Genomic DNA, 27,843 nt, shown 5'->3' with positions numbered 1-27,843 from the left:
ACTGGAAACAAGTGCAGCAGTGGTGTTACGTGGGCAAAACAACATGCCTATACTTGTGCTGATGCACTCTGGTTGAACCAAAGCTTCCAGTTAGTCTTCAAGGGCAGAGTAGAGTCTGTTGCATTAATTCAATCAAGAAGTGACAATGAGCAGGGCCTCCCGGCCCAAGAATAAGCACGATTAGTATCTCATGCCTCCTAATCGCTACAACACTTTAAAAATTAAAATGCTTATATGATATTTCAGTTCTCTAAAATCTCAATACTAGCTGTGCTTGAAGAGGAAGATTACCCATGTAATCAATCAAAGGGACCGGCTGTACGAAATACTTCTTTGGGACGCCCAAACCATTCCTGCATTCCTTGCAAGTCCTGTCTAAAAAGGCTGAGAATTGCAGGCAGTCCCTCAAGTGAAGTGTTTCCAGGAGGAGGCGGAGTAAAGACTTAAGGGAGCCAGCCGCCAGCCATGCTCTCGTTTCGAAGAGAGAGTCAGCCAATTCAGCTGCCGGCCAAGGAAGCGAGGAAGGAGCGACGGAACGGGACAGGGAGGGTCTGCGCACCGACCGCGCCTGTCGAGGTAAAAAAGGGCAACTGGAGGAAGAGCGGGAAGAAGAAGAAACGGAGGCAGAAATCTTCCTTGGGGTTGCATGCCAAGGAAACCGCGAGACGAAGAAGCACAACCCAGGAGGCGATTGCCTTGGTTTGGGCTCTTAATGGCTCCTATTGAATTGAACGGGACACCAGTGAATAGCTTGCAGCTGGGAAAAAGTCCAAAACTTGTACCCCGCCTTCCTTTGGTTTTTCCTCCTTCCCCTCTAAACCAAGAATTCGTTAGCTACGAATTTAATTTGGAATATGCGCCCCCCGCGGTTAACTTTCTTGCTCAGTCGACCGGCAAAACTGGTGCACACGTGTCCCCTAAAACGGATTTCTAAGCCACGTAACACAGTGCTTCTCAATCTCGGCAACTTTAAAGAGGTGTGGACTTCCATTCCCAGAATGCTGCCTGGGGGATTTCTGGAAGTGAAAGTCCACACGTGTTAAAGTTGCCGAGATTGAAAAACACGGAATCGGAAGCTAGTAGCCCCTTTTCAAAAGTTGCATCTGAGGTAGAGAGCTACAGCTCACAAAAAAAAATATATGTGCTTTTTAATGAAACTGGGTACAGTAGTCTTGAATAGAGTTTCCCAGCCTCCTAACTTATTTTTGCTACAATAAACGGTAATACAGTCTTTCTACAGTGTTGACAATATAGTGGGGTAATAATCATATAAGAATTCATCACATATGTGAGATGGGTGGCTGTTCAAGTCTAATAAGTAAATCCAAGGCATTGATGAACATGCTCTTAAAATAGCCATAAAAAGGAAGGTATTATTATTGTCATACAGAGTTTTTATTTCTGTGTTACAGAAGAGAGTTTGATTGAATCACACAATGAGTGTCTTTTAAACAAAAATTGAATTAGGACTTCACGATTCTTAGTATTTTCATTCCTAGTTGCGTACACTGTAATTCCAGTTCTAGAAATGAACTTTCCGGATGGTATTTTGTCGGTGTTGAAGGAACTAAACAGCAATTGCTTGAAAAGCTAAAGATGGCGTTGCCAGCTATTTCATAGATTCAGGAGATCTGGATTGAGATGAAAAGTGCAAGTGTTACTTGTAAAAAGTAATTGCTCTGGTTTATATGCAGCCACTCCTAAGTGCGTTTCCTAGTATCTTCAAATGCAATGAGATAAACTCTGCTTTAACATTCAGAATTGCCATTCATTTGCTGAGTGCACACCTCCTCACAGGCTGGGCTCTTACAACATGGTAGGGTAAAATAGAATTTGATAAGTTTGTACATGTAGTTCTTGACTTACAATCAGTGCTGGGATTCAAATATGTGAACAATCGGTTCTCTGTGTGGATGCCACTTCTGGAAGTCCATTCTTGATCTGGGCAACAAAAAAAATAGCTACCAGTTCTGCTGAAGTGGTGCGAACTAGCTGAATCCCACCACTGCTTACAATCATTTGTTTACTGACCGTTTGAAATTACAAAGGCGCTGAAAAAAGTGACTTATGACCATTTTCCACAGTTACAACCATTACAGCATCCCCATTGTCACGTGATCAAAATCCAGATGCTCGGCAACTGACTCATATTTATGACGGTCACAGTGTCCGGGGGTCATGCAATCATCTTTTGCAAACTTCTGACAAGGAAAGTCAGTGGGGAAGCCAAATTCACTCACCAGCTGTGTTACTAACTTAACAATTGCAGTGATTCACTTAACAGCTGCGGCAGGAAAAGTCATAAAATGGGGCAAAACTCACTTAACAACTGCCTCATTTAGCAACATAAATTTTGGACTCGATTGTGGTCGTAAGTCGAGGACTGTCTGTAGTTCAGGATATCATGCAAAATGTCTACTGGCCGTAATATTAGAATAGGTAAACCAAAATTCTGAGTGGATGGCTGAAATTGCATATGGTGTTAAGAAAAAGAAAACCTTTATTGCTTAATATGTTGCATAAACTCAGATTCAACTAACTTCAGCATGGCTCAGCAAATGGTGTGACTCAGACTAGCGACTGGCAATATTCTTAAAATGTTTACCATCAGAAACTACATTTACCCAGCACATGAAGGAGCAAAAATGCAGCTCTTGACTGCATAAGATATTAGATAAAGAATAATATCAGTTATCATAGCTGGGGAAACAGCATATCAACTTGTTTCTGAATTAAATATTAATATAATAGTATTCTCCATTAATCTTGCAAAGCAGACCAGTAACATTATCAATGCCACTTGATAACTGTGATAAGGCAGGTGGATAAGGTTTAAAAGTAAGGCCTATATTTTCAGAGGACAGATTGATCTTGACCAACTGTGGCTTAAAAAATCTCCCCTGTGACCTTGTGACTAATATGAGTATTTCAAACAGAGGGTATAGCTCAGCATTCACAGACGTACAGTAAAATGGCAAGTGTTAATTAGAGAAATTAGACCATATTTTAAACTATCAGGTAGGTCTAATTTCAGGTTGTGTCTGAGGCTTCTGCAGATGCTCTACCTTTTAATTTTGGAAAGTGGCATATACCATTTTCGGCTTCTGCCTGGAAAAAAAGATTATATTTACTAGAAATGAAAAAGATTCTTACTTCAGCATAATTCTCCACAAAGGCAGCTTAGGATAAAAGAAAAAGACACCTGCCTGCCATATTCTCAGCAAAGTTAAGTTGCAGTTCTATTTTAAAAATAAACCATTATGCAAGTTCAATTATACATTTTGTTCATCTTGTATGCCTTGTTTTGTACATTCTATTCTGTAGTATAATAATTATTAAACTTTAGCAACTTGTATTTTGTGTTGTTCAGACTTATAGTAAAGGATTTCACTTGAAAATAAATTATTAGGGAAATAATCTATTCCTCCTCTTCTCCTCCCCCCCCCATAAATATACCGGTAGTAGGAATAATTTTAGGCTGATTCTGAATGGGTTCACAACTGGGTTCTCAGCTTCCTCAGTTAGCCTCATGTGTCCTCGGTCCTTCAGATAATATTGAGGAAACAATCTTTTCAGCTTTGAATCTCAAATGCAGGAAACCATATTACAGCAAAAGGAAAAAGCTGGAAGGCAGGGTGTTCCATTTGTGGGTCACTGAAGATGGAGGTCAAAATTCCTATTAATGGGGCAATAGAATGCATGCTGCAAGGGAAAAAAGTAGATTTGCTCTGATTTAGTATACATTGCAGCAGAATTAGCAATACATATAGATACAGATAGTCCTTGACTTACGCCCACAACTGAGCCCAAAATTTCTATTGCTAAGCGAGACAGTTGTTAAGTGAGTTTTACCCCATTTTATGACCTTTCTGGCTACAGTTGTTAAGTGAATCACTGCAGTTGTTAAGTTAGTAACACCGTTGTTAAGTGAATCTGGCTTCCCCATTGACTTTGCTCAGCAGAAGGTTACAAAAGGTGATCGCATGACCCCAGGACATTGCAACTGTCATAAATACATGCCAGTTGCCAAGCATCTGGATTTTGACTAGGGAGGGGTAGGCAACCTTGGCTCTTTTATGACTTGTGGACTTCAACTCCCAGAATTCCTGAGCCAGCATGGCTCAGCTTGAAAACCTCTCCCTTTCCCCTCAGCATGGCTGGCTCAGGAATTCTGGGAGTTGAAGTCCACGAGTCATAAAAGAGCCAAGATTGCCTACCGCTGGACTAGGGGATGCTGCAATGGTCGTAAGTGTGAAAAACGGTCATAAGTCACTTTTTCAGTGCCTTTGTAACTTCGAATAGTCACTAAGCAAATTGTTGTAAGTCAAGGACTACCTGTAGGTAGATTCTACTGATCTGCCATCAGGCAGCTCTGAAGCTGATCCCAGTTCCTGTTTTAAGACCTGGTGTGGAAATGCTCATGCAGGTCTATTATTTCCTGGTTTTGTTTTATTTTCCTTGCATGTCCTGTTAATAAAACCCTATTTTGGAACGATGCTCCTTAGGACACCGAGAAAAACGTATGCCTGGCTGCTGTGACGTAGAAATGATCTCTTTGCCATTGCCTAATGGAGATGATGCGGTGGAAGTTTGCCTCTTAACCTCTGCAGACCTTGAGTTGAAAGACCACCTTCCTTTCCCACCCAAAAGCCATCTCAAGACCAAAGTAGACTGCAGCACCAAAAAGAAATACGCCTCTGCAAAGAAGAAGGTACTTGGCTTGTTGTTGACTGTGTCTGTTACCACTGGAAAACGGTTGTACAGCTGAGTTTGTTCATCCCGCTTGCACTCCAGTCTTAAATGGTCATTCTGAATTTAGTGTTACGACTGATGTGCCAAATCATTTCAGATGCATTCCAATTTCTGCTCTACCAATCTGAATCCAAATTACTAGTAAATCCTGAGTAAACAGAATGTATCTGGCAAACTGGAGGTTCTCTTGACTGCAAAGCAGCAGGAGGAGGTTGTAAGGCGGAGTTTGCATGTAAAAGTGAGGGACGTGCTGCCCTCTACCTTCACTGCAATCCTCCTTTTACAGCCAGGATTAAAGATTCCTGTTTGTGATGTGGTTAAAAAAAAAACAGGAATGGAGACAGGTAGTACAGTATCATAGATTATGTTTCTTGGTTACGCTAGAACATGATGGTATATGGAGAGAAGTTCATGATCAGAATTTACAAAAGAGAATTGGTATCACAATAACATTGTATAGTTACTGATTAGGTTCTTCACTTTTTTCCCAACCAATATCTTTATCTGTGTTTGTTAATGATATCATAAGTAGATATAACACTAATTAAGTTAATTAGACAACTTCAAAACTATAAGTGTTGGTAAAGCAAGGCAACTAAAAGGCTTGCAATCTATCTGTTTGCTTAGTCAGCATTCTGCTGGCTGTCCTGTAGGTTTTGAGTCTCAGATAACGCAATTATATTTGCTCTTAAACTTCTTTCCCCCCCCCGCTGTTGTTGTAGGCATTTGCTCTCTTTGTGAAAGCCAAGGAAGTGGAAGTTGACATGCCTGCCCGCCAAAGGGCAATTTCCTGGAGATGCTGCCAACAGACTTTCAAAGATCTGACTGGCATTCACAGACATGTGGCTTCTCAACATTCAGGTGACGTTGGGCAGCAAGCATCTGTGATCTTAAAGCAGATGGCCGGCATTGGAATCAATCCTGCTTCTGTGGATGAAACATCTAGGCCCAGCAAGACTCTAGACAGAAACCAGGAGGTGATCTACAAGCTCCCAGATATAAGTCATATTGATACTAATGAAATGGAAAGGTAAGAAACAATTATCCTTATCTTGAGCTAGGATGAATCTGTTCACTTTCTTCTGTCTTCACTCATCCCACTTCCTAACGATTGATGGTCTTCTGCTCTGCTGGTGATTATCAATCATCTGTCATCTAGGAAACCTCTGATCACAGAGAGACTTATGGTCTTCTGTCCATGATTGAGGAGCATCAGTTCCATGTTCTTGGGAATTATCACGGCCACCAAAACTCTGGTAGTCTTTTACCTTCAATTGGTCTCCTATTCAGATGCCTTTGCCTTCCAGTTTAGTTGGCTAGGCTTTTTACACGTCCCATTTATATCCCTTCATGTCCCTTAAGGAAACTGTTTCTTCACTTAAAATGTCATGGATGACTATAAAGGGTTAGAGATGGTTTCTTGAATTGAGTTTGATAAGTGGTTACAAAATTGAACCTCTAACATTTGGTAGGTAATTAAGAGTTGGACATCTAAAGTCTGCTGTTTTATGAAGTTCAACTTCCTCATTTAAGGAAACAGAAGTGGAGAGGGGAGAATGGAAGCAGGAATCTCTTAAGGTCACTCGGTTTACCATCCATCATCATTTTCTCAGAGACAAAGTCAGGTGGAGGAGGGGCCAACAAGATGGTTTGACCTGAGAGGTGAACTGCACAGTTTTCTTCTCTTTTTAAAAACTTAGGAGGTGACAACAACTTGACCCATTATTCTCNTCGACTTGTTTATGATTTGCTGCAAAATCTCAAAGCAGGGATGAGAAGGAGAGGCAGAATGGTTCAAAACGAGGTGTGTGTGTGTGTGTGTGTGTGTGTGCGTGCGCATGCATATGCCTTCGTGCACACAAATACAGTTTTGCAGAATGATATGATACCCAAACAAAGTAAAAAATAATTCAGTGCTTATGACATGGCTCTTTTCATTGCATAAATCAAGAGGCTAGACAAAAATCAAAAGCAGACACAAGGCAATAAACTAGCGCCAAGCTGTTAAGGGTTTGTACGTTTAGTCATGCAAATATAGAATTTGGACACTAACTGTTCCCTCCCCTCTTTTTAGTGAAGTTGGGGAAGTTTTGCTATACTATTGCTACTGCGAGGTAGCAGATCCTGTGGGACTTTGTATGTGGCAGAAGGCTTTATGTCAGCATCTGCATCTCACTGGCAAGGTAAGTGATTCTTCACTGTCCCCTTTTTGATAATAACTCTTCTATAATCTGAGTTTTAATTGAAATTTTAGTTAATTGTTTCTATTTTGTCTTGTACAGGTAGTCCTCAACTTAAAACCATTTTAGTGATCATTCAAAATTACAATGCCTCTGCAGAAAGTGACTTATGGCCCTTTTTCATACTTAGAACCATTGCAGCATCCCTGTGGTCACATGATCAAAATTCGGACACTTGGCAACTGGCGTGTATTTATGACAGTTGCAGTGTCCCAGGGTGGCACTCACCAGCAAAGCCAACGGGGAAGCGAGATTCACTTAACAATCGTATTACTAATTTAACAACTGCAGTGATTCACTTAACAACTGTGGCAAGGAAGGTCGTAAAATGGGGAAAAATTCAGTTGACAACTGCCTTGCTTAGCAATGGAAAAGTTGGGCTCAATTGTGGTTGTAAGTTGAGGACTGCCTGTATATATTAACAATGTTAGTTATATTAAACACCATTATTTGGAGAAAAACCAGGTATAGTTTCAACAAATCATCATCTTCGTCATCATCATGATAGGCAGCCTGGCCTATATAAATAATATCTAATAATATCTATCTAAATAATCTAAATCCCTGGCTAGAATCATCCCTGACAACAATCTTGGAAGAACAAGATGTTGACTAATCTCTTGTTCACTTTCGGACATTATGTAGGAAACAGGTACTTGTTCAATTATTTGTTTAGAAGATTTATATTGCCACATACCCGCACATGGCAACTCAAGCTGGCTTAAAAGGACATAAAAGCTCAATGTAAAAGAAATAAAAATAAAAGTAATAAAATAATAACCCCCACCCCGGCGACAACACACATTCATACCAGCCATTTAATGGGCTCCATTCTGCTCTGGGTTTTCAGGCCCACTGGCAGAACCGCATCTTCAGGGCCTTCTGAAAGAGTGTTAGAGTGGGGGCCCGTCTAATTTCCAGAGGGATGATGTTCCAGAGGGAGGGAGCCATCATGGAGAAGGCCCTTCTTCTGGGGCCCGCCAGATGTATTTCCTTAGGGGATGGGACCTACAACATTCCTTGCCTCCCTGCTCTAATGGATCGGGTAGATGTGACCGGCAAGAGACTTGATAACCTGGTCCCAAGCCATGAAGAGCTTTAAAGGTGACAACCAGCACCTTGAATTGCACCCAGAAGCAAATAGGCAACCAATCATCTCAGGAGAGGGGATACATGTGCATACTGAGGTCTGCACAAAACCATGTGGGCCGCTGCATTTTGCACCAACTGGAGCTTCCAGATGCTTTTCAGGGGCAGCCCCATGTAGAGTGCATTGCAATAGACTAGGGCATGAGTGACCGTAAGTAGGCATTGTTGGTCCAGGAAAGGGTGTAACTGGTGCACAACCTGCAGTTGCGCAAAGGCCCTCCTGACCACAAAGTCCAGGAGAACCCCCAGATTACACACAGGGTCTGTTTGGGGCAGTGCCACTCCATCCAAGACCAAAGGGGGGCAATTCTCCATGGGCCAAATAACCCCAAACCCAGAGCCACTTGGTCTTGCCAGGGTTTGGTTTCAACCCATTGCTCCCCATCCAGCCCCTAACAGCCTCCAGGCATTGAGAGGGAGGTCAGGGCATCGCTTAATTCTCCCTGGGCTGAGATATACAGGTTCACAGTCTTTTCTGGCACTGGATTTGACTAAACCAGGAGTAGGCAACCTTGGCTCTTTTATGACTCATGGACTTCAACTCCCAGAATTCCTGAGCCATGAGTCATAAAAGAGCCAAAGTTGCCTACCCCTGGTCTAAACAAACCAATAAATAATCAAAATCTCAAGGGAATACATACATCTTATACAAGATCTTGCAGGATTTCAGCAGCTAACAAGATCTTGCAGGATTTTTGCAACTTTCAAAATGTTGTTTCATTTTCAGAGTGAAGCAGAGATGTCTGTTGGGCAACATAAAGCGTGCCCTGACTCCTGGGTATTATTTTGCTGCCTCAAAACAAGCTTTTCATGGTGGATGGGAAGAGAGCTCTTTTTGTTTTTAAAGTGTTTCCTACAAATCAAGCTCAGAAGCAAATATCAGCCAGCATCTCCAACACAGATGCAGAGCAGGTTGCATTTAGATAATCCCAAGATAATTCTTAAGAATATGTTAAGCCTCTCCCTTTTTTGATGTTGCCTTTGGTTTGGATTAAATGTAGATGCAGTTGAACAAGAACAAATTGTAGGTTGGGCATAATTGAAATGTTGTGCATACTTTCCTATGGGTAAGTCCTAGTAGATTCTGTTAGGATCCCTTCTGAATACACAGGTAGTCCTCGACTTATGATTACAATTGAGCCCAACATTTCTGTTGCTCAGCGAGACAAGTGTTAAATGAATTTTGCCCCATTTTATGACCTTTCTTGCCACAGTTGTTAAGTGAACCACTGCAGTTGTTAAGTTAGTAACACAGTTGTTAAGTGAATCTGGCTTCCCCATTGACTTTGTTTGTCAGGAGGTCGCAAAAGGGGATCACGTGATCCCGGGACACTGTAACCCTCATAAATATGAATTGGTTGCCAAGCATTTAAATTTTGATCATGTGACCATGGGGATGTTGCAACGGTTGTAAGTATGAAAAACGGTCATAAGTCACTTTTTTCAGTGCCATTATAACTAAATGAACTGTCGTTAAGTCGAGGACTACCTGAATCTAGATCAGTGTTTCTCAACCTTGACAATTTTAAGGCATGTGGACTTCAACTCCCAGAATTCCGCAGCCAGCATTGCTGGCTGTGGAATTCTGGGAGTTGAAGTCCACATGCCTTAAAATTGTCAAGGTTGAGAAACACTGATCTAGATAGACCTTGGTTGCATATCTTTTTTTTTTTATTGAAAAGTTTTAAAAAAAAGTTTTACAACATATGTCCCCCCCCTCCCCTCCCACCCCCACTTTCCAGAGCTGATTACAGGGTACAAATAAACAATAACATAATCTAAATAACATTACCCAACTATACTAGCAATTAAATCCATAACATAATTTAACTTTCTTTCAAAATAAGTATTAACCAATTAACAACAGAAATAATAATATACCTAATTAACAACCAGAATAATAATATAATTAAACCATAAAATTCAAAATAATAATCAACCCTATTAAACTAATAATAATAATCTTATGATAATATAATTAAACCATAAAAATTCAAAATAGTATACAACCCTATTAAACTACTAATAATGATCTTAAATTCACTCATAAACTAAATAATACTTTTCAATCTCCTAGTTCATCTATATCTACAACATATCAAAATAATATTATAATTAAATCTTAATCAGAAGCTAAACGATACTTTTCAATCACATACTTCTATCTATAACATCTCAAAATAATATTATAATTAAATCATAAAACTAAAAATAATATTCAGCCATATTAAGCTAAATAATACTTTTCATATGTAATCAATCCATCTTCTCCAAACCAAAATATATTTTTCTTATAAATCCTTCACAAAAAGCGGAGATTTTTGCCATTTCTACTAGATTAAACACAACAATGTTCTTACATCTATTATAAAATTCAGCATCAAATTAATTTCTTTAACATCAACTTCATAACACATTACAAGATTAATCCATAAAACTTTAATATCTCTACATGTCCACCAATTATAACTTCTATATTCCATTCACACAAATATCTTCAAATTCCAAATCATCTTTTAGGTCAATATAAAGAAAAAAAACTTTAATTAATTAATTTTGAAGGAACCCTTCTTATTTCTACTTGAATCTAAAACACAATTCCAGTCTTTTGCTATTCTTTTTTCTTTGCTCTATAAGCTGCACGAGTCATTCTCTGTTCCTTTAAATCATCTTTTCTCTCCAAACACTGTTGCTTAGAATCAACCTGCAAGCTTCCTGCTGCTGATATTCCTTCAGTCAGATGTTCTTCAAACTTTTGTTCAATTCTCTTAAGTCGTGGAGACGATGGTGTACCTGCTTTCAAGACCGAAACATAAAAATCTCTTGCTTTCAAAATTGTGTCAAGTCTATGACATGTCCCCGCAAAATTCACCACTAACCCCACAGGTATATCCCATCTATATTGAACCTGATGTTTTTTCAGCTCCTCAGTCAAAAAAGCAAAATCTTTTCTTTTTCTAAGAATTTTAGAAGGTATTTCTTTCAAAATTATAACATCTTGAGATGCGATCTGGAATCTTTGCTTATAAAAAGCCTGTATAATTTCATTACAAAGTGATCTTCTGAAAAAGTAAATAACCACATATCTTGGTAAATTTCTTTGCTTTGCAATCCGTGAATTGACTCTATCACCCTATCTCTATCTCTCCCGAGATTTCTTCAGGTCCACAGCCCCAAATAAAAGCTAAATCTGCAGCAATTTCTTCTTTCAAATTTTCTTGCAAATCCTCCTTCAACCCTCTTATTCGCAAAGCATATTCCATCTCCCTGTACTGTATCATAATAATTTCATTCTGTATTATATCAACATTATTTTCAACTTTTCCAACTCTATCTTCAAGTCTTTCCACATTCTCTACTACTTTATCCACACGTTCGTCCAAACGATCTATATAAGCTGCTAACCCCTGGCAAGCCAGCAATATGTCCTTCCTCATCTCATTATTCTTCTTCTCAAAAAACTCTGCAGTTTCTTGTCTGATCTGTCTTACTATTTTTTACAAGGCATCTTGTAAGTCCTTAAGAGTAAGTACCGGTGATAAAGGAGAGGGTGAGGGAGGCTGAGGCTTAAATTGCTGCACCTTCTGCGTTCCCGGAAAGGGTAAACCTTTAAGCAAAGCCGAAGTTCCAAGACGTTTTGAAGCCATTTTCAAACTGTGACCACTTCTATAAAACTTATTAATCTTGTAAAACCAGCATTCCAAAAAAAAAAGGAAGGAGGGGATAGTAAAAAAAAAACAAATCCCCCCCCCAAAAAAGAAGAACTTAGTCTTTAAATAAGCAATCAAATTCCACTACATTGTTTCAACTTAGTTGCCAAGTAAAAGTGAAAGTATTTCATAACAGGAAACAGCATTTCTCCGCCATTTTCACTTCTTCCTTTAATTTAAATAGTAAATGGAGAAGATACTTTACTTATCTCCTGAGTTAAAGTCCCAAATTCTCACAATTCTGGTTCTCCCGGTCAGCTCTGTCTGCTTTCAATTTAAATCACAGATCTCTTTAAACAGCAGATGTGGAAGCAGCATCTGGCTTTGATCCTAAAAAAGGAACAAAGGCGTCCTGGGGTGCGGAGAAAACCCAGACTCCGAGGGAGTTCTCACTCCTCATCCTCAAAAAAAAAAAAAAGAATGTGGAGGAGACGGGGAACTCTACCTCTATCTGGGAAAACTCACCCCTCCCCCTTCACCCGAGGAACAAGGCTCCAAGCCGAGAAACAGCTGATGACTGCTGTTTCTTCATGCTTTGACGCATTCCCAGGCAGGCAGCTGAAAAAAAGCCGCCATCGGCGCGGCTATCACCACCGGAAGCTCCTTGGTTGCATATCTTGTAATGACTCTCCCTACTTGGCTTCTAGGTTCGAATTGCTTCAGAAGGAATTAATGGAACTGTAGGTGGAAGCAGGACATCTACTAACCTATATATGGATGCAATGCTATCTCATCCCCTCTTCAAAGACATTTTGACAAAGGAAGATTTCAAGGTGAGAGATAGACAAAGCAATCTGACTGCCTGGTGACCCAACAGTGACCATTTGATTAAAGACCTTTCTTCCCCCCAAAACTTTTGCTTTGTGAAAAAATTTTATGCAGTATAAATGTAGAGTTCTCCCAGGTCCTATAGCATTCCAAGAGGTGTCAAAAGAAATCCCACTGTTTTCTTCAATAATTTCAGGCCCATATCTGAGTCCTCTGCCTCTGCTAAATAAGGCCCAAGGGCTGGATATATTTCTTTATATGCTAAGAGGCTGATGTCAGCAGGTAGAGTTAGGGAGAAGGGAACTACTGCTCCCTGACCACGTATGTTCTTACCATTGAGATGGATAAATGGAGCAATGGAGAAAGGCCTTTGGCTCCATGTATGATTTATTTATTTATTTCATCTTGTGTGATGTTTCTCTGCAGACATGAAAAGGAGGAGGGCAATGACCTCCCTCTTCCTTTTCCTGAGTAGAGAACTATCCTTCATCTTCAAGAAAAAAAACGGAGCATATTTCCAGTGGATAAGTATTATGTAAGAAATATGGACCTAAAGTTTAGTTTTGTGTGTAGGTGTTCTACTGGATCATTCTCAAGTGTGCTCCTCCTGGTTTCACCCACTCCACACCCTACCTTGGCAAAAAGGAGGAGCCAGCCAAGCTGCTAAGATAATTTCATCTGGAATGCATGCAAACTTAGCTTATCGAGGGAAGAAAATTACCTGACATCTTAGTGGACTGTGCTAGGTCTGTGGGTAGCATGTCCTGTATCCCCAAGGCAATTGTGTCCTTCAGGAAAGCTCCTATTAAATGTCTTCACTCTCAAACAAGATCAGTAAATTATTTAGAAAATCAAACCTCGTCAAAGGTTTATTCAAGAGGGTTGCTTCTAAATCTTTTTGACTAAATTAAGCTGCAGGTGGACTTCATAAACACTGGTTTTCTCACCTTTGATTTCCAGGGGATTGGGGCAGATGAGAGAGAGGGATGATGGGGCAGGAAAGATTATTGAGCGTCTTAAGCCAACATGGAAACTAACATTTCTTGCAACTGCTTCTTTCCTTCCCTTGATTCCTCAGACCAGTGTAGGAGGAGCCCATTGTTTTCCAGATCTTCGAATTGGTGTGTTTGAAGAAATAGTGCCTATGGGAATTCACCCAGAAAAAGTCTCTTACAAAGAAACTGGTATGGAACTGATCGTAGATGATCAGTTTTTTGTTTTTTTGTTTTTTAATGTCAAGGGTTGGATTCTCCTTTCTTCCCACTCCTTTTTATTGTCCATCCTCTTTCCTCCCAGCCAATGAGCTGACATGGAAAACGCAGAATGTTTTTGCTGGAAATCCAAACTCATCCCTTTTGAAACTAAGCCTATTGTGCTTTACAAGAATCAAATGGAAGGCCGTAATCTCAAGGAACCAAAATAGCAGCTGCAGAACAGGATTACACTCATGTTTGAAGTCTAGTATACAATTATTTAGAAAAAAACTTTCTAGAATAAAGTAGGATTTGCTGAGGAGGGGTGTGTGTATTAAATATGCACATTTGGCTCATTGTAGTGACTTACAGTATCTTCTTAATGTCTTTTAATTCTTGGTAGGAATCCGTTTGCCTCCAAAGGAGTTTCATGCAGAAGTTGAGAAATACCTTTCTCAGAGTCGTGATGCCCAGATGGATACAATTTTGCTGGACTGTAGGAACTTCTATGAAAGTAAAATAGTAGGTAGCTTTAATTTGGGTGTGTTGTTGTTGCCTCCTTTGGATTTAGACACCTGACATTGTAAGAATGCATAATAGGAACTTACGTGCATGACACATACATGTCCATGTTAAGAGGCTTTTAAACACCGATTCAGTAGTATCTTGTCTGTTTCCTCCCTTTTAAACTTTGAGATGTATAACCTGTCTTTTAAAAACTGAATTGTTAAATAATCTTGAAGATGGAAGAAAATATATAGTTATCAGCTGTGTAGATGACACCAAGTAAGAAAGATTGGCTAACTGTTTACCGGGCAAAACAAAGTTCCCTTGTTAGGTCTAAACACTGAGTCATATCCAGCAGTAGTGTGAGAGAACCTGCATCTGGTAGGAAAAACTGAATGCATTAATACAGGATTGGGGGCAGTATATGTGTGCTGCATCTAAGAATAGTAGTAGTCCTCCAGTCTTATATAGCAATTAAAAAAACCAGCATAATCTTGAACTGCATTAATAATAGCATTATGTGCAGATCATGATAGGTGAGTGCTCTGTTGAACTCCGCATTGGTTAAATCACAGTTACAATACTATTGAGAAGTCTGTAATGCTGGGAAAAGTGGAAGAAAAGAGGATGAACATCAGCAAGGAGGGTGGACTTGATTACAACAGCAATAGATGCACTGCTGGAAGTTTGGAATGGGGACAGATCATCCTGGAGAAGGTCTGCTTTTGTGGCACATATCTTTATGGCACATATCAATAAAATACTATGCCCGGTTCAGGGGGTTACACTTTGGAAGAGATTTGGGGGAGTTCTGGGCTTGGAGGAGAGCTACTAGGATGCTGAAAGATACTACACTTATCACTTCTTCAGCATGAACACTGCACAAGTGTCCTGAGCTGCATGATGGGGTAAGGAGAAGTGTGTGGTCAGCAATTAGCACTGGAAGAACTATCAAAATACCAGGCTTCAACCTACAGGCAGGGCTGGAACTATTCAGTCCAGCTCACCTGCACTCTATTGTAATTAATTGGGAATTATGTACTTAAGATGAGCAGCTATGCACATTAATGTTCTAAAAGAATCATTGTGCTTGTGGTCTAAAAGAAAGAGAAAGTGGACCTGTATTGGAACTGGGAACAAGAAAGAGCCAACACATTATAAGGAAAGGAATGCATTGGTTGTAGCCACTGTGGCTTTTGGCCTCATTTCCTTTTACTGCTGACCATTTCAAGCATAACTGCCTTTTCTAGTGAGTTTGTGCACATTGCTTTCCTGAAAATGTAAGGTAGAATGTTGTGATTTTGCCTTCCAGTGATACATCTGATTTTATACACTCCAGTATTCGCTTGTTTGTCTCCTTTGTTATCCAAGGAGCCTATTCCAACACCACAGCTTGAACAAGTTGATTTTCCTCTTGTCTACATTTTTTTCATGGTCCAAGGTAGCCAGACTGTAGGTAGCTATGGGAAACAAAATTATGCAGACTAATTTGCATTTAGTTGCCAGGCTGATGTCCTTGCTTTTCCATACCTGATTCATGTTTATCATTGCTGTGCAATCCAGGGCAATTTGTCACTTTATTTCTGGACCTTATTCAATGCTTTGATCAATCTGCATCCTAGGAAAGTGATTCAGTTTCTTCTTAAACAATGGAATCACCTGCCTAGAACAATTGTGGCTTGTTCCTAAGTGGAGCTTTTCAATCAGGGCCTGGATGGCCGCTTGTCAGGGATGCCCTGAGTGGATTGGATGTCCTGTAATATCCTTCCAACTCATTCTTTCTATGTTCTGAAGAAATCCAGCAGTGGGATAATATGGTACCATGACAGGTGCATTGGTTCTTGATTTTATCTTTTAATATCACAGGTTAAGTAATGCTTTTTTATTAAAAAAAAATTACAGGGGCATTTCCAAGGCTGTCTGGCTCCCAACATTAGGAAGTTCAGCTACTTCCCCATCTACATCGATGAGAATTTGGACCTTTTCAGGGGCAAGCGCGTCCTGATGTACTGCACGGGAGGTATCCGCTGCGAGCGGAGCTCAGCCTACCTCAGGTCTAAGGTGAGTCACCTCAGGGAAGAGGACTTGATTTGGAATTGGTCAGATGTAGGAAATAGCAGGATTTGCACAAGGCCTTCATAGTTTCCCTGGCAGATCTACCACCATGCTTCCCTGAAAGTAAACCCTACTCCAAAAGTAAGCCCCAGCTGATTTTCGGTGGGGTGGGCCTAATATAAGCCCGACCCCGAAAGTAAGCCCTAGCGTAGGGCGGGGCGAGTCAGCCCAATGTTCCATGTGACAGCCAGAGCGCCTCCCCACCGGCCTGTCAGGGCCCTTTGCCAGCGATCGCCAGTGGAACTAGCTACCGCTAGCCCCGCCCTCTCCATCCCACCGTCTGCTTGCCTTCGCCGCATGTTTGTGGGACTAAAAAAAAAAAAAGTTCAATCAGACTTTCTAACTTCTCGCGAGATCTCAAGAAGTTAGAAAGTCTGATTGAACTTTTTTTTTTTACCGGTAGTCCCACAAACACGCGGGGAAGGCTGAGAAACGAATGGAGAAATGCAATGCAGCTGAAAGGCAGATTAGTGAAAAAACGATTGGGGAAGGTCAGGGCATCTGGGTGTGGGGGTGTGGCAACCTTACCCTCCACGGCTTTGGCAGGCGGAGGGAAGCAACTCCACCCCCCCTCTGCCACCTGCCTTGCCTCCTTACTTCGTGTTGGTGGCAGCCGCCGGCCGGCCGGAAGGTAATCCAGCGGGAGCAGCTGGTAGAGGCCAAAAGCCGTCATGAGAGCTGCAGCGCCTGCCCTTAGCCTGGGGCCTGCAGCACCGATTAAGCATGCAGGCTGGCACTCAGCATCCCAAAGTAAAACCTAGTTCTAGTGCTTACTTCAGATTCCAAAAGAAAGTACTACAGGGTCTTACTTTCGGGGTAACACGGCAGGTCCAATCTTCTGGCAGTTACATAATGCTGAACAAAGTCAGACTCTAGATAACCACAGATTTAACCTGTACAAAATTGCCTGAAGTATTTAAATTAATTAACTGTTCAAAAAGAGCTGGAAAAGAGCACCTGCTCTTTCACAGCCTGTAATGGATGAATCATTGCAGTTTAGATAAAGATCAAAGCTATCCTTTCATAATTTTGTGGATCCAACTGTGCATTAAACAGATGTCTTTGTTCAATACAGGATAAAAAAATGGAGTAAATCTTGCCTTTGCTGCAAAATTTGTTCTGCAGGTGGCCATTCTGTTAAGGAGCAAACATCTGAACCAGAACCCTTTAGTATCGTTTAGCATCACTCAGCCTTCTTTGACATAATGCAGAGTTGGGTGACCAATCCTTGAAGACCTTCTAGCTCATTAATTGGGATCTTGTCTAATTTAGTGTCTGAGAACTCTTCTGCTCAAGAGGAGGCGAGTTCTTGATGGGGGCAATTCAGCCTCCTACTTTGTTGGTAGGCTTTCCAATGATGCAGTGGGGCTGAAATGTTTAGGGCCCTTTTGGGGGATTGGGGTGAAGATGTTTAAGAATAGAAATGGGAGAGTTTTATATCATGGAGATCTGTGCTCCCCAGTCTCCCTTTCTCTTTAGATAGGAGAGGAGGGGTAGAGCTTGATTTAGAGATCTTTATAATTAATAGCCAGGCTGTTCTGGCAGTTTCATCACCTTGTTCAATCTTAAAATTTTGTTTTCACTCCTGGGTCAACCTCTGAAAAAACAAGCTCTTCAAAACAAATCCAGATTTAACTGAATTGCTAACTCTTGTGAGGTCACAAATATACATGACCCACACTGACAGAGCAGTTTTGTCCTTTTTTACCTTCAGGTTCAGTCTTGACTCCTGGAGACTGCCTGGACACGTCCCTGCAGTTTTCTTGGAAAAATTTGGGAAGTGGTTAGCTATTGCCTGCTTCCTAGATCTGAGAGAGAGGGACTGGCCCCCAAAATCACCCAGTTTCCTTTATACTTAAGGTGGGACTATAATTCACGCTGTTCCAATTTTTAGCCGGATGCCTTAACCACTACGTCAGACTAGCTCTCTTAGCAATTCTGTAATTTGAAGTCTACACATCGCCAACATTGCTCTAGCCTAGAATAGCTAGGCCTTTGAGCTCATAGGTAATGGCCTAGCATGATTCTAGAGGTTAGTTTTCAGGATATGGGACAGGTTGGCTTCTGCTGTCAGTTAATATAGAATCCAATACTTCTCAGTTGTTGTTGAAAAAGAAGAAAGACGTGGAAAATTCACATCTTGCTCGGCTTATATGTGCTCATGAAATAAATACAGCAAAGCGATATACTCCATGTATTCTGATACCAGACTGGTTGTAGATTGTAGAACCTTTTGTTGGCTTTTCAGAAGCTCTAAAATTATATTGGATGTGGTATTGCTTTCAACCAGGGTGTATGCACAGAAGTGTATCATCTCAAAGGTGGCATCCACAAGTACCTAGAAGAATTTCCGGATGGGTTCTACAGAGGGAAGCTTTTTGTTTTTGATGAACGTTACGCCATTTCCTCAAACAGCGACATCATTTCAGGTAAAGTATGTTCTTTCCAGTCTGAGCAGCACTTCTGCTGCATGCATCCTGTAAGCCAGTAGTTTGCAAACTACTGTAGGATGGGGCTCCCTCCTGCTCAGCCTTCTTCAATTAGCTGCCCTTTGTATGAACAGCAAGATGGCTGGGCCTAATGAGAGGCTGTAGTCCAGTTCATCTAGTTGGGGGAAATTATTTGGAAGCACCAAGAGTTTTTTCCTTCATACTTAGGGTTCTTTTTTTTTAATGACTGACTCGCTGCCTATATCCTCTATGCTGGCATAGATTTCATCTTAATTCAGTCACAATTAAAACCCAGACTGAACATACTGTACATCATAGGTCGCACACTGTCCTTCCCCCAAGTGTTTTAAAATGTTGAATTTTGACCAGAGAAATTCAAGATCAAATATCTGCCCGTCCATCACTGGACGGTATGAAGGCAAGCCATACTTTTTCAACTAATTTGCATTACAAGGTTGTGGTTGTAGGAATATAATAACCTTCTGTTTAATATACTGGGTTTAATGGACTTCAGAAACAATGGGCATTTTTTAACTTGTTCTTCAGTCTCATTTAACGTTAATTTGCTACACTGAGGATTTATTACCATTTTTTTAAAATTATGTCACTACACAAATGACGTATGCCAATACAGATGGCCTATATTCAGATTTAACGGACATTTGGATTTAACAGATGTACTTCCTTCTGAATAGTCAATTAAATTAAGGGCTTACTGTAAAAGGAGGAGCCTCTCAGGACTAGCATGAACTTGCAGAGTAATTATGGGGCATAAATGCAGTACATAACTAATGTGGGATGTTTGGTTTAGGCTAAATGTGCTGTGTGATCCAAACCACTGCACTCATAAAGCACAACTTACGATTTAGCTGTCGCAACTAATCCCAATCAATTGTGGATTACTAACAAATCATGGATAGTAAATGGTAGCTGTGTAAACCCAATCATGCTCTGCCTAAGATCATCGGAAAAATAGGGTCAGCAGTAACCGTAAACAACTGCTCCCTTAAGCAATCTAAGCTTGCTTTCCTCCCCTCCAGCTTGCCGTTACTGTGGGACACTCTGGGACCAGTACCGTCTTTGCTCTACCCAGCTCTGCCGTCAACTTGTCCTGACATGCCAGCGATGCCAACAAAAAGGGTTTACAGCCTGTTGTCCTCTCTGCCAGGAGAAAGGTCTTGCACTGGCTTCAGCACCTTCAGGACAAACCTTCAAAGAGGAATGTGAATGTACAGGGACCCGGCAACGGGTACCCGTGGAACGCCATTTGACAACCCCTGAAGTTACACTCCCTCATGATTGTCTGAGATGCCAGTTCTGAGATGTGTTTTAATGGGATTTGAGGGAGTTAATTGTGTGGGGCAGTTGAGCAAATCTTCAGTTCCAGCTGCAGTCAAAATTTCAGTGCGTGATTGGATTCCTCTCAGAAGAAATTGCATGGAGGGGAAAGATTCGACCATATTTGGAGTCTTTCACCGAGACAGCTTGAAGTTCTAATATGTGATGCTTTAGGACGGCCTAATTTACAGTGAAAAAATAGAAAAATGGGTCTCAACTCATTAGGGAAGGCTACAATGCATTCACCATTAATTTTAACAAGTTGCATAGAATTCTGTACCAGTTATGAATGTTGCTGACTATCAGTAACGGAAGTAATGGGATATCATCTGTTGACTGCGAGTTGGGCTGTATTGCAGCGTTAGACAAGTTTTTTTCACCCTGAGGATTACATTTTGGGCCATAGGAATTAGGATTGCTAATATTATATAATTAGACTAAGAGGGGTTTAACCTTTTGATCCATTTTCAGGAGTGTTAGGGACAGAAGTCTAAGGTGCTCGTTTTGCTCCTTAATTCCCATAAAAACAAGTCAAACTTGCCCCAGTTTTAGGGAAGAGATGTTTCAGAGTTTAAAGGGCATGTTAAGTATTTAAAAGATCTCCTATCTATAAATAGGAGGAAGCTTTATGTATACCGCCTTAAATTGCACAAAGGTGAGATTTAATAATAATGTCATCCTTTGTGCTGTTTTAAATCCCCTAATCTGTCTTCAGATGAACAATGAGTCCAAAGATTAAAGCCATGCCTGTTCCTGGATGCTCACCACTCTGAATCATTACAGATTCTAATGCTACTATGAGCATCAATGGAAATTCCCCATGTCCCTTAGCTGTGGAATTCTAATCTCCATTTGGGGAGGGCAGAATAGGACACTGTCAAGTGGGAGACATAAAAACAAATGGCACCCTCTTTTGGCAAGAGAGAGGCAACATCATATTTGTACGGCTTCAGCTGTTTCAGCCACCATCTGCAGAATATAAGGTCACCCTCTGTCAAGGAAGTGTAGAAGACTTGTGCAGTGAGTAGAGGTATCCCCATCAACAGTGCAGGGAGATGAGCAAATCTTGCCTAGGTACTCATTACTTTGCTCTTGCAGAGCAAATGGACTGGAATGAATCCAAAACCTCAAATAAAGCTTTCGAGCATTATATCCCATGCAGCTTTTTGCAAGAGCATGTTAGATCAGGGAGATTGTCGCTAGGAGATAGCGAAACAGAAACACGATACAAAAAACCATTCACTTTGCAAGCATAAAGAGGCCTGACGCGCTCTTACGTGTATTATCAGATTTAATCTATATTTTAACTTCAGTTCTTCAGGAAAATTAGAAATAACCAACATCTCATTCAGCAGCTGCCTTTCTTGTGACTATTGCTTAGGACAGTGTTTCTCAACTTGGCAGCTTTCAGATTGGTGGACTTCAACTCCCAGAATTCCCCAGTCAGCATCTTAAAATTGCCAAGGTTGAGAAACCCTGGCTTAGGGAAACAGTGGCCTTACATATTTTTGTGCTGGAGGGCTGTGAGCTGCTTTAAGTTGAATAGATGATTCTAATGCTCAGTTGCAACTTAGGATTCTGGATGTTGCTGGCTGGTTGCAATTTTCAAGTCTTTAAAGTGATTATGTATATTGGGATGATAAAAATGCTGTCCGATTAGCAGAATCTTTCTAATTCTTTCAAGATGAAAATAAAATATTTTTTTAACATTTCTGCTACATTTACAGAGCAGTATTGCATCTTTTTATTGTTACTAACTACTCATGCATATCAGAGCGCGCGCACACACACTCACACACACACAAATAAATCCATACAAAAACGAGGCTGTAATCTAATTATAACTTCAAGCTATTTCCGAGCGATGATATATTTCACCAGAATCCAAAACTGCACCTTATGGTTAACAGGGTAAAACTTTGAATTATTCTTTAAAAATAAAGATGTTATATTCTACAAATTGATAGTGAAGACCTTTGCCTATAATCACTAATTAATTTAAAATTTTCATGTGCAAAGGTGTCATATAAAAAAACAAGCTGCATTAAATCACCGCACAGTTGTTCTGCTTCCATAAGCCTTCATAAACCAGTGCAAGCTTACAGACACATCTGTACAACCAAAACTACACCCCAGTTCGACACTTGGGAAGGATGGGTCCAGTCAGGTCTGCAAGTCGTCTTTTTCTCACTGAGGGAAAAAAAAAATACAGCTGAGATCAGGATACATTTCTTATGTATAGAAATGGGGAGGTCCATAAATACTCTAAATTCTTGAATTACAAGACCAGAGAGAAGGACAAGTAACCCTAGGTGTAACAATTAGAATATGAAAACATCTAATCATCTTTGAACAAACCTCTCCAATTTATTGTTGGATATTTAAAGAGAGAAATCAAAGATCCGAAAACACTGTACCCTAAGCTGGATTAATTGCCAGGGCTCCTTTTGTGCCCTTATCGTGGCTAATCAATTTTCTTGGAAAACACATTTTTGTGAAGTACTAAGGACTATTACATCCTTTCCCCAGGACTAAAACTGGAATACCTAGGATTCTAAAATGTCAACGGTGCAATGCTATAGCTATCAAATCAGAAGTAATCCTTATGTTAACTAAACTAACAAGCAAATACACACAAGACTATACCCTCTGTCTAGAGCAAGTGTTTCCAAATTTTCAGACTGCAGAACCTGTTCCTTAAAAAAAATCAGAATCCCTGATCAAAAGAGCTTTTGTATGTCAACTGACAAGCCCTGTCCTATTGACAGTGTTGCTACTGCTGCCTCTGAAGAGCATTGTTGAGGTGAGAGCAGATAGAATAGAGCTGGAAGGGACCTTGGAGGTCTTCTAGTCCAGCCCCCTGCTCAAGCAGGAGAACGTATACCATCTCAGACAGGTGATTGTCTAGACTCTAGCCTCTTCTTAAAAATCTCCAGTGATGGAACGCCCACGATTTCTGGAGGTAAGCTGTTCCATTGGTTGATTGTCCTCACTGTCAGGAAGTTTCTCCTTAATTCCAGGTTGCTTCTCTCTTTGATCAGTTTCCAACCATTGTTTCTCATCCTTCCCTTTTAATGCTTTGGTGAACAACGTGACCCCCTCTTCTTTGTGGCAGCCCCTCAGATACTGGAATACTGCTATCATGTCTTCCCTGTTTCTTCTTTTCTTTAGACTAGCCAAACTCAAGCCACGCAGCGGTTCTTCGTATGTTTTAGTCTCCACTGTATTCAAAGCTTTTTTTCCTTTGCTCCTTGCAAAGTTTTTTTTTATCCCATTAGTCCCACAAAACTCAGTTTACGTCCCTTCAGAACCCAGTTTGAAAAACCCTGGCCTGGAATATGTAACTGTCCGTTGCAATTAGACTAAAAAGAAAGCTGGACTCTGCATGTTTGGTTCACCCCTTCTATCCCCATCCAAATTTCTGCTGAAATTAGTTCCAATTGGATTCTTAATTAAGTAACTCTGGTTGCAGTTTCCCATTTTTATGATTGTTTGGGGAAAAATAAACTCTAGTTAGAAGAGTTGCTACCAAATAGAAATGGTGCAAAAGGCAGCTCTGATTTAGGGCTGAAAGGGTCAACAGTTTGAATTTTTTTTCATCGTGGAAGGTCTAGACCTGGGGTAGGCAACCTTGGCTCTTTTATGACTCGTGGACTTCAACTCCCAGAATTCCTGAGCCAGCCATGCCCCTGGTCTATACATTGTACGTGGAAGGTCTATACATTGTACATGGGAATAAACATTTAAAAAATCTTCACCTAGTTGGAAAAATCAAGTTAAATGCCAGCTGTTGCTCTTCACAAAACAGACACACCAGGTGTTTTTTCCTGACAAAAATAAGCACTGCCCTGTTTTTAATCAGACTGAATTACAATAAAGGCAACCCTAATGGAGAAATGAGCTTTAAGAGAGGTTATGATGTCTGGAGAACATCATATAACCTCATCTGGCCTGGTCCTGGTCAGACAGCCACATGTTCTGTGCTTGGGCTAAAAACCTTTGGGACTGTCTACATTGAGGAAGGTTGTTTTTAAGCAACTATTGTTCCTAGCTGAAATCACATGATATTCAATTGCAAAAGTCAATCACATAAGTATAAGCAGAAGGCAAAGGAAGAGCAAGGGCAGAATGAAAGAGTGAATCACAGCCATTCAACCGTGAAGATAGGAGATATTTTCCTTCCAACAAGAGAGCTATTTCCAAAGAATAAAAGGACATCCTAGAGAAATCTATGAACAGAAGTGCAAGTGGGACAGTCAGAACCAAGTGGAATAGCAGAGAAGCACTCCTGGTTCCCAATCTGGGAAGGAGAGTAAAGTAATTGCCAAAAGAGGATTGCAGGGATATCTATACTTATACATCTTCCAGTTCCAGGGCTGAGGTGTTATGTCAGGGACCATCACGTCGATGTATGCGAGCTGCAAATAAGAACTAAGTCAGATATTTTCTGTAGAGCTCCTGCGCCAAGGAGCTCAACTGAGACCAGTCCCACAGACAACTGACATCTGCTTTGACTTACAAAATCTGAACTACAAACAGTTGTGACAACTTGCTCCTCCCCGTGCAATAGGACTTTTCCTTGCTACTTACCTATGCTCAGCCAATCAATGACAGAAGCTTCATAGCTTGTGGAATTCTTGATGCTCTCTGAGAATGGCGGTTTGCTTGCAAATACGTCATTACCCAACTAGGTAACATCATCCGTGATGATGATCAGCGATGATGTTACCTAGTTGGGTAATGAAATGTCTGCAAGCAAAGAACCAAGCTCAGAGAGCACCAAGGACTCCACAGTTCAACCCTGAGCTACATATAGTCTCTTCTTCACATTTCCATGAGTGCAGTATAATACAGGCACAACATATTTTGCAGAGCAGGTCGTTTTTTAATAGGCTTGATCTTCCATGAGCACCAGTGAATTGCTTAAGCTAATTTGTAGTTCTACAACAGTCAAGATTTTCCATTGTTTGTGGGTTAGAGAATTTGTAATCTCTCTGTATGTTCTTTATATATGCTGCATGTTTTACATGCAAACTGTTCCCAACTGAACCCAAACAATTTCTATAAAAGGATCTCCCAAGTCCATGAAGAAATGGCTCTTTTATGATTCGTGGACTTCAACTCCCAGAATTTCTGAGCCAGCCATGCTGGGAGATGAAGTCCACGAGTCATAAAAGAGCCAAGGTTGCCTACTCCTGGTCCAGATCAACCCCCTGAATCAACTGAAGGCAGGTTCATTTATCACTGATTACATCCCACTGGGCAAAAGCTGTTTTTTTCCTGAAAAGTTTGGCAACATAAAAAAACTAAACAATATCAATCCCAAATTCACACTTTTGAATACTGCAGGAATAGCAGTCAGGAAATTAAGGCAAAGAGATCACATTTTAAAAGTCTGACACTTTTTCATTAAAAAAAAAACATCAGAAATAATAATCTACATTTCCACATATTTCAAGGCTTCCAACTGAAACAGGAACTTTAGGTGCAACTCTAATCAAGGAGTCCATTTCTTGTATTTATTTATTTGCTTGCTTGTTCTTTTATATTTCTAGGGATTAATCTTGGTCTCCCTCCTTTTAATATGCCAATCTGTGATATTCCTTTGGAAAAACTGACCTCAAGCAACATTCACCCTCCATTCCTCACAAAAACCCTACCCACCTATGAATCCAGCATTCCCCCACCCCAAAAAATATTGAATGAAGGAAAAATGATGCAACTAAAAAAGATAAGAAGAAAGCAATCTCTTCTGACCACTAGGGAGCCAATAAACAATATCTTTCCCAACCTGATATTCTTCAGTAGTGCTGGACTATAACTCCCAGAATTTTCAACCAGAGGTGACCAGTTTAAGAAGAGTAATATATAAACATGCCATCTTTTGGAGTAACGGGTCAGGAAGGATGGTCATGACCACCCCAAGAACCCCTACTTCTATGAAAAAATAAATCTCACCTAGGTCATTGTTGTTCATCATAGCATTGGATGCCCGAAGTCTGGGTCCCTGTTGAGTGAAGTTATAACCAAACCTCAAGAGAGAGGTGTTTTTTTCTAACATACTGGCAATCTCCATTTCTACCTTGTTGCCCAAAAGCTGGCACTGAAAAAAGAATAGAAAAAAAATGCATAGAAGCACTTTTTAATTTTAGTTGCTTATCTTGCAGGTTTATGCCTACATGATGTGGCAGTGCAGAGGAGAAAGTTCATCAGAAGAGAGCAGAATGCCCCCCTCTATTATGCTACAAAAGGGGAAGATACAATAGGAGGAAGGGTTGCCCGTGACTGAGATGGGAGGAATGATAACATACCAAACTATAAAGAAAGAGGCTAAAAAGTTTATTTGTAATCTTGGAGTCCCAGGTTTGTCTGGGAAAAATTAAGACCTAGAGAACTTAAACCCTAAAGCAGGGCTGTCAAACTGCCGGCCCACGGCCCTGATAAGTCATGCCGAAACCANCAATAGGAGGAAGGGTTGCCCGTGACTGAGATGGGAGGAATGATAACATACCAAACTATAAAGAAAGAGGCTAAAAAGTTTATTTGTAATCTTGGAGTCCCAGGTTTGTCTGGGAAAAATTAAGACCTAGAGAACTTAAACCCTAAAGCAGGGCTGTCAAACTGCCGGCCCACGGCCCTGATAAGTCATGCCGAAACCACGCCCACCCCATTGCCAGCAATGGAAAAAAAAGTCGCAATATGTCGTGACACGTCACGTGATGTTGCGAGTTTGACCGAAAATTCTTTGGAATCTGTGCTCTAATAATATATTGCTCTAGCAATCAACAATTTAAGGAATTACATGATACAATAAAAGACATTTTATGCCACGTGTAAAAATCCCCCCCCCCAATACAACAGGAAGCCTTTGATTGAGGATATCAAAGAGTGAAAGCACACACAACATTTCTAGAGCACTGTAGCCACCTGGAAGCATTCATCATCCTAGTGTGTGGACTTGTTGTGTAGACTTCAATTCCCAGAACTCCTCAGCCAGTATACTGACTGGGGAATTCTGGGAGTTGAGGTCCACACAACCTCAAGCTGCAAAGGTTAAGAAATACTGATCTGGACAGACCTGTTTCATCTCTAGACTGAATGTAAAAGCCAAGCATATGTAATGCTCATTAGCTGTTCCCCCAATATCCTCAAACGTCCTCCCATCTCAGTGTTGTAATACAAAACCCAGCATCAAAATGGAAGAGGCAGTTAATGCTTGGACTGTAAAGTCTGGTGGAAGCTGACCTTATTCTACACAGGTTACCTGGTTGTCAATTTTGAGTTCAATTAGTGTTGTGTTGTTCTGCAATGCTTTTATCAGGGGCAGGATTCCAGAGCCAGTAATAAAATTCGATTCCACATTTAAGCTCTTCAATACGCCGTTTTCTTTTAACATTTCTGCCAATGCCTTCCAATGAAAGGGAAGATGAAGAGAAAAGCAGAATACTTGCATATTATTATTGTTGCTAATAACTTTAAGCAAAGATTTATTGATAGCGCCATTAATACAAGAGCGCTTTTTTGTCATAAGTTAACTACACTGCTGACTCAAACCAGAGTTTTCTATTTTATCTTTTGGGTGACTCTGAGAAACCCACAAGGAAGCTTTGACCCATCACAG

At 40.6% G+C, this 27,843-nt stretch overlaps 2 protein-coding genes across 2 annotated transcripts in view; one reads left to right on the top strand and one right to left on the bottom strand.

Moving 5' to 3' along the window:
• Positions 1–439: 439 nt before the first annotated feature.
• On the top strand, positions 440–21,356 carry TSTD2 (thiosulfate sulfurtransferase like domain containing 2). The gene is made up of 10 exons (XM_015826914.1): positions 440–576; positions 4,506–4,711; positions 5,475–5,782; positions 6,827–6,935; positions 12,499–12,624; positions 13,698–13,803; positions 14,216–14,334; positions 16,222–16,380; positions 18,725–18,863; positions 19,925–21,356. Exons 2-10 carry the CDS (start codon positions 4,523–4,525, stop codon positions 20,203–20,205), a joined length of 1,536 nt encoding a protein of 511 aa, XP_015682400.1. The 5' UTR covers positions 440–576; positions 4,506–4,522; the 3' UTR covers positions 20,206–21,356.
• A 143-nt stretch (positions 21,357–21,499) lies between these two features.
• The window catches only part of TMOD1 (tropomodulin 1), a 38,547-nt gene continuing 32,203 nt past the window's right edge, over positions 21,500–27,843 (bottom strand). Inside the window, exons 8-10 of the mRNA XM_015826915.1 lie at positions 27,487–27,630; positions 26,181–26,325; positions 21,500–22,412 (exon numbers count right to left, since the gene is read on the bottom strand). Of these exons, the coding sequence (XP_015682401.1) occupies positions 22,348–22,412; positions 26,181–26,325; positions 27,487–27,630 (354 nt within the window). The 3' untranslated portion in view covers positions 21,500–22,347. The remainder of the gene's footprint in view (positions 22,413–26,180; positions 26,326–27,486; positions 27,631–27,843) is intronic.

This window comes from Protobothrops mucrosquamatus, unplaced genomic scaffold (assembly GCF_001527695.2).
Source record: "Protobothrops mucrosquamatus isolate PMUCROS unplaced genomic scaffold, P.Mucros_1.0 scaffold3377, whole genome shotgun sequence".
Taxonomy (NCBI): Eukaryota; Metazoa; Chordata; class Lepidosauria; order Squamata; family Viperidae; genus Protobothrops; species Protobothrops mucrosquamatus.
Note: the sequence above shows the minus strand (reverse complement) of the source record. Positions and strands in the feature narration are given on the sequence as shown.

Bases quoted from the DNA above. Each gene is read 5' to 3' on its own strand.
- TSTD2 (XM_015826914.1), top strand. From the start codon at position 4,523: ATGCCTGGCTGCTGTGACGTAGAAATGATCTCTTTGCCATTGCCTAAT. The intron at 4,712-5,474 runs GTACTTGGCTTG...CTGTTGTTGTAG, and splicing joins ACGCCTCTGCAAAGAAGAAG to GCATTTGCTCTCTTTGTGAA. The intron at 5,783-6,826 runs GTAAGAAACAAT...CCCTCTTTTTAG, and splicing joins GATACTAATGAAATGGAAAG to TGAAGTTGGGGAAGTTTTGC.